Raw genomic sequence first — 12,762 nt, forward strand, 5'->3', positions numbered from 1 at the left:
CACAGTGGGGGGGGGGGGGGGAAGCATGTGATTCGTAAATAAAAATTCTCAGATAAATGGTTGTAATACTCACTTACTTCAGAGTCATCAAAAACTATAACACAGGCCCTTTGCCCCATCTAGTCCATGCCAAACCATTTAAACTGCTGGTTACATTAAACATTTTACCTTTCACCCTTAACCCATAAAACTAGTTGGTCTCACCCACCCTCAGTGGAAAAAGCCTGCTTTCATTTATCCTATCTGTACACCTCAATTTTCCTCATTCCAGAGAATAAAATTCTCTACTTTTCAATCTTTCCTGATAACTCAGTTCTTCAACTCCCACCAATATCCTTGTAAGCTTTTCTCTATACCCATTTGATCTCATTTACATTTTTTCTACAAGCATGTGACCAAAACTGCACATGACACTTCGAACTAGGCCTCAATGTCCTTTACAACTTCAACATAACATCCCAACTCCTGTTCTCAATACTCTGATTTATGAAGCCCAATGTGCCAAAAGCTTTTTTTTAGAACTGTGACGCCACTTTCAATGAATTATGGATCTGTATTCCCAGATCCCCTTGTTCTACTGCACTCATCAATGCCCTACTGCTCACTGCAAGTCCTACCTTGGCTGGTCCTCCCAAAGTGCAACACCGCACACTTCTCTGTATTAAATTCCATCTGCCATTTTCCATCCCATTTTCCCAGCTGGTTCAGATCTTGTTGCAACCTTTGATAGTCTTCCTTGCTGTCCACTATACCCCCATTCTTGACGTCACCCACAAATTTGCTGATCCAGTTAACCACATTATCATCTAGATCACTGATAGAGATGACAAACAACAACAGACCCAGCACTGATCCTTGTGGCACACCACTGGTCACAGGCCTCCAAGTCAAAGAGGCAACCATCTACAACCACTATCTGACTTCTAATGCCAAACCAATGTCTAATTCAATTTATTACCTCATCTTGAATACCAAAAGATTGAACCCTCTTGACCAAGCCTCCCATGTGGGATCTTCTCAAATGCATTGCTGAAGTCATGTAGAACACACCCATTGCCCTGCCTTCATCAACTTGAAAAGCTGAACAAAGAGTTGGGAGTTGAATGCTTTTATAAGGCCCTGTACAATAAAATCCCATATTTGTGCACTTTGGAGACATCAATGTTACTAGATTGGTGGATTTTCCAGATTACTGTATGTTACTCAACATTGTTACCCCAACATATTCACATTAATATATCTGTAGGTTCATGGAGAGATACAGAATGGAAATAGGCTTTTTGGCCAACCAAATCTAAGATGGCCACTGGCATCCCATTTACACCAAAACGCATCGATTTCTTCCCCACATTCTCATCGACACATCCAGATTCCATCACTCACCTATACACTAGTGGAAATTTACAGTGCTCAATTAACCTACTAACCCGTGGACATTGGTGGATATTGTGTAAAGTCCAGGTAGACAGCACCCAAGTACAGAACTGAACCAGAGTCTTGAGCTGTGAAACAGTACTTCTACTAGCTGTGCCACAGTGTTGCCCACATTGCTAATGATTTCTAATTCCAATGCAAGATCACAAAGTTGAAATTTTAACTATTCATTTCCGTTTAATAATTTTAAGGGAGTGCAAGCAGGAACTGGAGTGTATAAATTGCAAATAGATAGACTTAGGAAAAATGCATAACAGAAATGTGGAGATTGTTTAAGTTGCACTGGCTAGTGGTTCTGGATAGATTTGACCATTTGAGGAAGGGAAAGGATGTCGGGGTGAAGAAACCGTGTTTGACAAGGGGCGTAGAATTTCTAGTCAAGGTAAGAAAGAAGCTTACTTACGGTTTAGGAAGAATTATAGGGTAGCCAGGAAGGCCTTTGGAGAGATGGAAGGGGGCAAGAGAAGGCGTTGGTCAGTAGGATTAAGGAAAGCCCCAGGCATTCTGCATGTATATGAAGAACTGGAGGATGACTAAAGTGATGTTACAACCTATCGGGGATAATAGAGGAAATATGCCTGGATTTGAATGAGTCAGTGGAGGTTCTGAATGAATAATTTGTTTCAGTATTCACCAGTAGTACTTTAACATTTATGAAGATATTATAAAACAAGGCTGATATGCTTGAACATATTGATGTTAAGAAAAAAGAAGTGTTTGAACTTTTGTAACACATTAAAATAGACAAGTCTCCAGAGCTGGATGGAGTATATCCCAGGTTAGTAGGGGAAGTGAGGAAAGAGATTGCTGTGACATTAGTAAAGAACATCAAGTCCTTACTGGCCACAGGAATAGTAGCAGATGAATGGAGGTTGGCAAATGTTATTCCTTTGTTCAACAAAGGGACTAGGGACAACCCTAGGAATTATGGACTAGCGAGTTTTTCTTAAGTCCTTTATTATTATTTGACATTGTTTTGGAACCTTTAGCTATAGCCATTCGTGAGTCACCTAATATTTTGGGTATTACTCGTGGGGAAGGGACGTATAAGTTATCATTATATGCTGATGATTTGTTACTATACATATCCGACCCAGAGAGATCTATTCCTGCTATTTTGTCCTTGCTTGCTCAGTTTAGTAAATTTTCTGGTTACAAATTGAATTTTAATAAGAGCGAATTATTTCTATTAAATATGCAAGTTCCAATTTATAAACATTTACCATTTAGAGTTGTCACAGATTATTTTACTTATTTTGGTATTAAAATTACCAAAAAGCATAAAGATTTATTTAAAGTTAATTTTTTACCTTTAATTGACCAAATTAAGCAACTTGTTACCAGGTGGTCTCCATTATCTTTGTCATTGGTTGGTCAGATTAATGCTATTAAGATGATGGTATTACCCAAGTTCTTATATTTATTTCAAGCATTACCAATTTTTATTCCTAAATCTTTTTTTGATATAATTGACTCCAAAATATCTTCCTATCTGTGGCAGAATAAAAATCCTAGACTAAGCAAAAAATATTTACAGAAGCCTAAGAAGGAGGGTGGTTTGGCTTTGCCAAACCTGAGATTTTACTATTGAGCAGTTAATATACAATATTTAATATTTTGGACACAAGAATCGACTATAGCAGCTTGCCCACAATGGGTAAATTTGGAATGTAAATCTGTACAAGACTTTTCATTGTTTTCAATGTTAGGATTTTTACTTCCTTTTTCTTTATCTAAATTGAGTAAACAAATAACTAACCCTATAGTTAAACATACATTGCGAATATGGTTTCAATTTCGTAAATTTTTTGGCTTGAATAAGTTTATCTTATCAAGCCCCATAATATCTAACTTTCTTTTTCGGCCCTCTTTTATGGATCAAGCCTTTGTTTTATGGAAAACAAAAGATATAACATGTTTTCGTGATCTATTTTTAGATAATAGTTTTATGTCCTTTGAACAGCTATCTAATAAATATAATTTACCTAAAACTCATTTTTTTAGATATTTGCAAGTTAGAAATTTTTTGAATAGTGAGTTACAGTCTTTTCCGAAATTACATCCATCGGACATTACAGAGAAAATTTTAGCTCTGAATCCTTGTCAGAAGGGTTTAGTAACCACCATTTATAATATGATCATGAAAATACAGCCAGAAAAAATTAAGATGGGAAAAAGAACTTCATTGTCTTATACCCACTGAGCAGTGGAAGAAAATTTTACAATTAGTCAATTCTTCTTCTATTTGTGCTAAACATGCCCTAATACAATTTAAGGTTGTACATAGAGCTCATATGTCTAAGGATAAACTTGCTCGATTTTATTCTTATGTTAATCCAACCTGTGACAGATGTCATTCTGAAGTTGCTTCATTGACCCACATGTTTTGGTCTTGCCCTTGTTTGCAAAATTACTGGAAAGATATTTTCGGTATTATTTCAACAGTTCTGAATATCAAATTACAACCACATCTTATTACTGCAATTTTCGGTTTACCAATGGTGGATAATAGTCGTTTATCCCCGTCAGCTCGACGGATGATTGCATTTGTTACATTAATGGCTAGAAGATCTATTCTATTGAATTGGAAAGAAATTAATCCTCCAACTATACTTCAGTGGTTTTCTCAAACTATCTCTTGTTTGAGCTTAGAAAAAATTAGAAGTGTTGTCTTTGATCCTTCAGTTAAATTTGAAGAAACTTGGAGACCAGTTATTCAACATTTTCATATGAGTTAAATTGTCTTTTCCTAAACCTCACTTTTATTATCCTTAATTACTTGGATGGAGGTACGGAGTTATTGGCACTACTGTGTATATTTGACATAATGCAATGGCCCATGTTGGTTAGTTTTTTTTCTCTTTTTTTTAAACTTCTTTTGTTCGTAATTACTATGTTTGGGAGGTTATTATATATTGATTATCATCTATTTGAATGTTTATTTAAACTATTAACTATGTACTCTCAAACTCTATATTCATGTTTCATTTATGTTTGTTTAAAAATTAATAGAGAGCGAGAGAGAGAGAGAGCAAGAGAGAGAGAGCGAGAGAGAGAGAGAGAGAGAGAGAGAGATAAGCAAATTATTGGAGAGGGTTCCTACAGATAGTATTTACAAGTATTTGGAGAAGCAATGGTTGACTAAGGATAGGATACCACCAGGTTCAAGAACAGTTACTATCCCTCAAACACTGGGCTCTTGAATAAAAGAGTGATAACTACACTCATTTGCCACATCACTTAAATGTTTCCACAACCAATAATCTCATGTTCTGGTTATTTATTGCTATTTATTTATATGTGTATTTGCAGTTTGTTGTGTTCTGCACTCTGGTTGATCTTTGATCCTGTTATAGTTACTATTCTGCACTTTAATAATAAAATTTACTTTGAACTTTGGATAGTCAGCATAGTTTTGTAAGGGGCAGGTCATGCCTAATGAGCTTGATTGAATTCTTTGAGAATGTGTAAAAGTACATCGATGAAGGTAGAGTAGTGGATGTGGCGTATATGGATGTGAGTAAGGTGTATGATAAGGTTCCTCATGGTAGGCTCATTCAGAAAGTCAGGAGTCATGGGATTCAATGAGACTTGGCTGTGTGGATACAGAACTGGCCAAAGAAGGCAGAAGGTGGTAACAGATGGAGCATATTCTGCTTGGAGGTCAGTGACCAGTGGTGTTCCACAAGTGTATTTTTTTGGGGCTCTTGCTCTTTGTAATTTGCTGAGGAAGTGGAAGGATAGTTTAGAAAGTTTGCAGACAGATGACATGAAGGTCAGTAGAGTTGATGATAGTGTAGAAGGTTGTTGTAGGTTGCAATTGCCAAGATGCAGAGGTGGGCTGAACAGTCGAAGTTCAACCTGGAAAAGTGAGCAGTGATTCATTTTGGCAGATCGAATTAGAAGACAGAATATGGAATTAATAGCAGGATTCTTAGAGTAACTTGTGGTCCATATCCATAGATCCCACAAAGTAGGCGTAGAAGTTAATGGAGTTGTTAAGAAAGCATATGGTGTGTTGGCCTTTGACAGTCAGAAAATGGACCTTACAAGCAAGGTGGTAACATTACAGCTCCATAAAATCCTGGTTAGACTACACTTGGAATATCGTTTGTAGTTCCGGTCACTCATTGTTAGAAGCATGTGGAAGCTTTAGAGAAGATGCAAAGGAGATTTACCAGGATACTGCCTGGACTACAGGACGTCCTATGAAGATAGGCTGAACAAGCAAGGGCTTTTCTCTTTGGGGCAATGGAGGATGAGAGGTGACTTGAAAGAGGTGTACAAGATAAAAGGCATAGAGTGGATAGCCAGAAACTTTTTCCCAAAAGTGGAAATGGCTAGTACAAGGGATCATAATGTTAAGATGACTGGAGGAAACTACGGGGTGGGGGAGGGTGAGATGTCAGAGGCAAGCTCTTTATACAAAGAGTATTCCATGCTCCATGTTCTAAATGGAGCTCTAGGTAACTTAAGAGTGCCTGGATACAGTGACCCAGTAAATGGGATGCTTAAATGTCAGGAATTCTGACTGGAGATTATTAGATTATAGAAATTCTACTGTACTTACTTTTCATGAAAAACTTAAGTTTACTTTCCATATGCTACTTTACTCCATTGAATAGTAATTACCAAAATTAACTCACTGAATAGCATTTATGTAATTTCCCACATCTTTCATAAGTGCCTGACGCCAATCTTTTTTAAAGCCAAAGACAAGTGTGTTCGGTCTCATTCGGCCAAGTCCCACAGCCTGGAAAGAAAACAAAGAAAAAATTAAAGTCACTTTTCTATCTGAACATTGGTTTGAACTGCAGTACAAAAACAAGTCCTCATATGTGGGCATTTGATGATCAAATCCACAAGCCATAGGACAATGAGAAAAATGGAAATGTTTTTAAACTGATTCGAAAGGTGTAATGCAGTAATCCGAAATGCAGTAATTTTATACAACACAGCAAAATATTCATTTCTTTATGATACCAGAAGCCAAGCATCAGTAGCACACACCTAGCATATTTTTGTTGCTGAATCTGTTTACCATTGCCTGGTAATAGAATTGCAGACCAAGATTTACCTGGGAGAAATAACCAACCACCAAACCAGAAAAAACTATTTTATTATCGATATTTGAAGCAGCTCTCAATACCAAAACTATAAAAAATATTGTTCATAACACTGTCTCTCTGGTGTTATGTTTTGAACTAATCAATCTTTATTATTCTTTTCCTCTCAAACTTAATTTATTAAATGCATAAAAGTTTCCCTTTAATTCACCAATGATGTATTACCATTTATAATATTCCATGAACTTGTCCCAAGTCTAAACCTAATCTTTCACAAAGGGATGGAGAGTATGAGAATGCAACAATAGATCGGCAATTGACCATTGTACACGCACATTGTTTAGCTTTTCATCTTCAATTAACAACCAACACACACAAATCAATAATCTTAAGGGAAGAGTAATCTGTATTCTTTCAGACTTCATCATCATTGTACTCTGACCACAAGGGTAATACAAAACTGAAAGTCCATGAAACGACATAGGAAAACATCTGAAATACTAAACAGATAATAGCATAAAATCAAAACTTACTTGCAGCAAGATCTGTGTTCCTTCACGCAAGTCTTCTGCATATACAGGGGCATAGAAGGCTTTCATTTTGTTTTTTATTAACCATCGTTGGTATTTGGATTGATCAGTAGAGATTTCCTTCAAAGCTTGTCTGAGTGGTCCCTAAAACAATAAAATATTTCATATAATTGTACTTTACTGAAAAAAAATATTTTAGGAAATGCTACCATATTTGATTATTGGAGAATATACAGAAGACCCCGGAGGCAGCTGCAGATTTCTTCCCCCATAAAGCAAACACAGTTTGTATTTACTTTGACCCCTCACCCCACTAATTTCAAGAAACCATATTTTATTCTATATCTCTAGTTTTTGGGTAGTGGTGAAATTTTATTAAAAGAGCTTAAAGATTAACTTTGGCATATGTACATTTAAACATATGATGAAATGAGTGACGTCTGGCACCAACATAGTATGCCCACAACTCACTAACCCTAACCATATACTTTTCAAATATGGGAGGAAACCACAGCACCCAGAAGAAACCCATGTGATCACAGGGAAAACACAAATTTCTTACAGGCCGCAGCAGAAATTGAACCCGGTCCATTGATCACTGGTGCTGTAATGGCATTACATTAACTGCTACGCTACTTTACTGCAGAATAGATCAAGTCTGTGAGGGAGAATTTCTGTTACCTGAATGGGCGTAAGGAAGGGAGCTGCCTGCATTTTGATTGAACCAGGTAGAAAGAAAATGGCGCAAGTTATGAGGGAGACAGGTGGACAGGCAGAAAACAAACAATTGGCTCTCTTATTTAGGAAGTTACAAGTTTATTCTTATGTAGTTATCCAGATATATATCAAACACCAAAAGATTTGGCCTTTGAATTATGAAACCCAGCAACTATCATGAAAAAATGTGCATCCACTGTTCTGCATTTATCAAGCATTCTGTCCCTTGTAAAAACCTTTGTAAAAGTTTTAAACTTGTTTGAATCAAGGTAGAATGAGGAATTAAGAACTATCATGACAGAGTGAAAAATAAATTTATATCCTAATGTTGTGAACTGGAACGAAAATGGCATCAAAGTGGTAATGAAGACTACAATTAAAGATCATTAAAATGCCCTATAGTTGGATTATCAACTTGGGAGTGAGTAAATTCACATCAAAACCCCTTCATCAGAACTGGGGAACAGTTTGTACGGAAATAAGTTGAAACTTGCAAAGAAAAGGATAGAGTCAATAAAAATGGAAGATTGCTGATAAACTGGAAACCAGGAGAGATTAAATGACTACCAGTGCTAGTGGTATCTGAAAAAAGTTAATGGCTGACTAACACTAAAGGCCAGTTAGCTGAAACTGTTGGATTCACTATTTGTGCTCAAGATAAAAGATGAAGTGCTATTCATGTTACATTAGGTATTATTGCTGCATCAGAGTACAAGTCAAAAGGCGGGTCACAATCTGAGTGGAATAGAGAAATAAAAGGTACTGAGAGAGGTGGTGCAAATCAAAGACAGTGAATTACATGGGTGAAAGGAAATAATTTGAATATTGAAAATGTGTAATAGAATCAAATTGTTGAATTCAACTATGAGCCCTGAGATGCAAGATGGCAACTGAAAATAAGCTAATATACCAAACTCACCGTGTGAACATGTCCACAAACCACTAGTCCAACATTTTTTGTGAAACCGTGAACAAGATGGAGCAAAGCTGGACGTGATGTTGGAGCACCTGTCATCAAAAGGCATTGAGGCCTGTGCAATCATTTGGAATAAAAATCAATATAGGAATGTTACATATCCATTGGGCAATACAATTCCCCAATACATCACAAATTCTGAAATCTTCATCTTCAAATTGCTCTGTGGATGCTCTCAGGCTACACCAATAGCAGTTTCCTGTTTCCTCATCATTTCTATAGCCTGCGAATAGGTAACCCTCAGATGTATGCACTTTTACACCCTGACCTCTTGTACATTCACTGATTAGCACTGTTGCAGCATTGATTATCTCACCTTACTTATTCAAGCTGTAAGTTCTCAAACTCCACATCACCACTCACTCTCCCTTCCTACCTTGCTTCTCATTTATTATACTTAAAATATACCTTTATGACAAGCTTTACAAATGTTAACTTTTGTCCATTTTCTCATGGGATGTCTTGAGATACCTTTATGCTAAACATGCATTCCATGTGAAGAAAAAAAATATATAAATACACACACACACACACACACACACATATATATATACTTTATACAACTAGTTCATATAAATGTAAGATATATTTATCAGATTATGTTGATATATTAGACCAGTACTTTATATAAATCTGAAGAATCAGTTTAACATGTTAAGTCTTTTACTAAAAAAGATATGCAACCAAAACTCAATGTTGCATCTCAAGGAATATGAAGATTGCCATAATTTACTTGGCTGTATTAGAATTCAGGATTACTATTTTGCACAATTTTTCACTTCAAGGCTATTGTTTTTCATTATGCACAGTGAGAGCGAAATTATTTTTTTAAATAACCAAAATATTGAATGCAAGAACCAACTGCAGCCATGAAGCAGTGATCTTGCAGCTCCTATTCAAATTCAAACTTAAAGCATCTTTCATAAAGTTTTAAAACTTATGATACTGCAAATGTAATATAGATTTTATTCCTAGCTTATAATTTAATGCACAGAATGGCAATGGACTAAAATCCATCATTAATGGTGACAGAAAAATGTGCAAGATCTTCTATGCAATTTACAAGCTTTTCCTTAAATGTTGAAATACTGATTCATATGGTGTCTTGTTACCTGAAATTCTTTACATGGTCTTCGACTCCTGCAAGACGGATAGCATGCTGCAAGGCAATCAGGTAAGTTAAAGCCTGTGTAGAGGAACCCCAGTTTACATCTGTGGAAAAGAATCAAGAATGTCAGTATAAAGTATTTGCAAATATTATTGTTAGAACAAGATCAATGAATATTTTAATATTTCAGACAACATAGTTCCTGTCAAAAGCCACAATAAAAAACATTAATTTGTTGCATCCCTACATACTGTTCAATTAACAGAACATTATCTCATATTAACCAGTTATTATATGACATTTAAAGTTGCAAAATAGTGCAAGGTTAACCAAAGAAAGGCAACACAAAGAAATGCTGGCTTTAAGGAACATCCTAAAAGAGATATGGAGATACAAGGAGATGTTGACAGCTTAAAGCTTTGGTAGGAACAGAGGTAGTTGCAAAGATGGAGAAATAGGAATAGGTTAAAGTATAAGCAATGTTTTAGATTCTTTCAATTTTATGAAGTGCGAAAAGCAGGTTTGGAGCTTCTTTTCAGGGAACGCACTAGACGGTAGCGCGATATTAATATGCAGCAACCTCTCCGGACTCTGGATTGGGGATTGCCAAACGTTACATGGATTTTCTGGTGTAGTCTGTTTTATCAAATGCTTTTGTGATATCATTCTGGGGGAACGTTGTCTCATTTTTTAAACTGCATTGCATTTGTGGTTTCTAAATGACAATGAACTGAATCTCAATCTGAATACTCTTGAGTTGTCAACTTTAGAAAAAAAAGACATGATGGGGATGAGAGATACAGTAGATGAGCTTAGACAGGGAGAACTGGAAAATGCCAAGAAATGGTAATAGTCAGTCTTAGTAACACTCATTTCAAGGTTGAATAGAAAACCAATCTTCAGCTTTAAGTATTTGCTTTGGTGAGAGACGATTAGTATGAGCAACCAGACTCTAAATATTTTGTTCTTAGAAATTTCTACCTCTTTCAATAATGGACGTTGGACAAACAGATGTTTGGTAATAAATTCTACCTTTACAAACACATTTCACCAATGCAATGTAATGTTGTTTGAATGGCAACTTCCAGCCCGATTATGGCTTTTAATTATTATTGCTGGGGCAGGAAAGCAAGCAAAAGGAGACAGTTGAATATAAATAGGTAAGTTCAGTGAGGGGAGAGAAAGAACAAAGTTGTGTTTATAAAAAGAAAAATTCCATGGAAGAATCTTAAAAGGATGTTGGCAACGTAATTAGAGGAGGTAAACTACACTCCCTATATATCAGCTGCATTCTTTTGATCCAAAGTAAAAGTACTCAATGAAAAGGAGCAATCAACGCATTGGCTCAAATAAATCTCAAAAATCAAATTGTTTGGCATAGTGCTGAACTGTCAACCCATTGTAGTTGTACTCTAATCACCTTAGTCAAATCAAATATTTGGAGTTTCGAATTTCAACTGCTCTGTGGGTATCAGTAGAGTCCAAAGGGCTGCCAGTCATTTGAAATTTGTTACCAGCCTCAGTTGCAAAGGATGAGAGACAAGTCATCCAGTTCAAGTCACAGTTTCAGAGGCACACGCCCAAATTCAGCAAAATATTTCTTTGCATTTAACAGAAAGTTCTACTTGCTAACTAAGAATTGATTTATTTCCTATTTCAGTTCAAGATCAGGTTTTAGATTGCCACAAAAAAGAATTCCTCCCTTTAAGTTATAGGCAAAAGAGCAAAGAATAGTGCAACAAACACAAGATGATCTGTAGATGCAGGAAATCCAAAGCAGAACACACATAAAATACTGGAAGAACTCAGCAGGACAGGCTGCATCTATGGAAAAGAGTAAGCAGTTGACGTTTCAGGCCGAGACCTTTCATTAGGACAAGTCAGAGCAAGAAGATGGGGCGAAGGAAGGAAGTAGTACGTGGTTGAAACAGAGACAGGGAGGACTGAAGTCGATTGGTGAAAGAGATAAAGGGCTGAGGAAGGGGGCCATCTAACAGGAGAGGCTAGAAGGCGATGGAAGAAAGAGCGAGAATCCCCAAAGACTGGTGGTGGTCAGGGAAGGTAAGGAGTTAAGTTGAGAGAAGGAAACAGAAATGGGGAATGGTGAAGGGGGAGGCGGGAAGAGAACAATTACTGAAAGTTCGAGAAATCAATGCCCAGGCCATCAGGTTGGAGACTACCCAGATGGAATACAAGTTGTTGGTCCTCCAAGCGGAGAGAGGCCTCAGTGTGGCAGTACAGGAGGCCATGGACTGACATGTTGACATGTGTAAAGGGGGCTTCTTCTTTTTTCTTGAAGGAAGTGGGAGGAGCCGAAGGAGAAATTATTGAGGGTGTGGTGGGAGAGAGGAACTGGTTGCGCCTCTTGTGTACATTCTGTACAAAGAATAGTGAACACGTTTTCCTCAAAATTGTTTCCGTTTATTAGGTTGATGGGTAGTTATGTGGATAGCAGAAGGGGAAAAATAAAATGACATTTGCAGTTTCCCAAGCAATAGCAACTCTGGTTTCTGTCTGAATACATGTTTGACAGTGACCAAAATAATTGAAAGAAACAGAAGAGAAGATTTTTAGAAGAACATTGCACACCTTGCCAGTAATATCAACATGCCATTATAAGAAGACAATGTCATAACATAGGAAGTTGATCATTCTTCTTACTTTACAATTTCTACACTATTTGGCAATATACTTAAGTATAAAGATAAATATACACTCAATATACTGTATTTTAAATTAAAGAACAGGTCCAATTTCCAGTACTTTCTCTACAGGTTACCAAATTCACATAACAGATGGAACCAGATTTTTAAAAACAGTTATGAATCACTGATTAATTTTGCCTTTGTTAAAGCAACGTGCATTATGGAACCATATTTTAAAACATCTTCAAATTGTGTAGTGCCACATTTCACTTCATATTTTAAAATA

At 36.5% G+C, this 12,762-nt stretch overlaps 1 protein-coding gene across 1 annotated transcript in view; it reads right to left on the reverse strand.

Annotated features, from left to right (window-relative positions):
- The window catches only part of slc12a2 (solute carrier family 12 member 2), a 160,929-nt gene that overhangs the window by 22,459 nt on the left and 125,708 nt on the right, over window positions 1-12,762 (reverse strand). The window contains exons 15-18 of the mRNA XM_059969945.1: window positions 9,836-9,935; window positions 8,667-8,778; window positions 7,034-7,174; window positions 6,081-6,187 (exon numbers count right to left, since the gene is read on the reverse strand). Of these exons, the coding sequence (XP_059825928.1) occupies window positions 6,081-6,187; window positions 7,034-7,174; window positions 8,667-8,778; window positions 9,836-9,935 (460 nt within the window). The remainder of the gene's footprint in view (window positions 1-6,080; window positions 6,188-7,033; window positions 7,175-8,666; window positions 8,779-9,835; window positions 9,936-12,762) is intronic.

This window comes from Hypanus sabinus, chromosome 5, assembly GCF_030144855.1.
Source record: "Hypanus sabinus isolate sHypSab1 chromosome 5, sHypSab1.hap1, whole genome shotgun sequence".
Classification (NCBI taxonomy): Eukaryota; Metazoa; Chordata; class Chondrichthyes; order Myliobatiformes; family Dasyatidae; genus Hypanus; species Hypanus sabinus.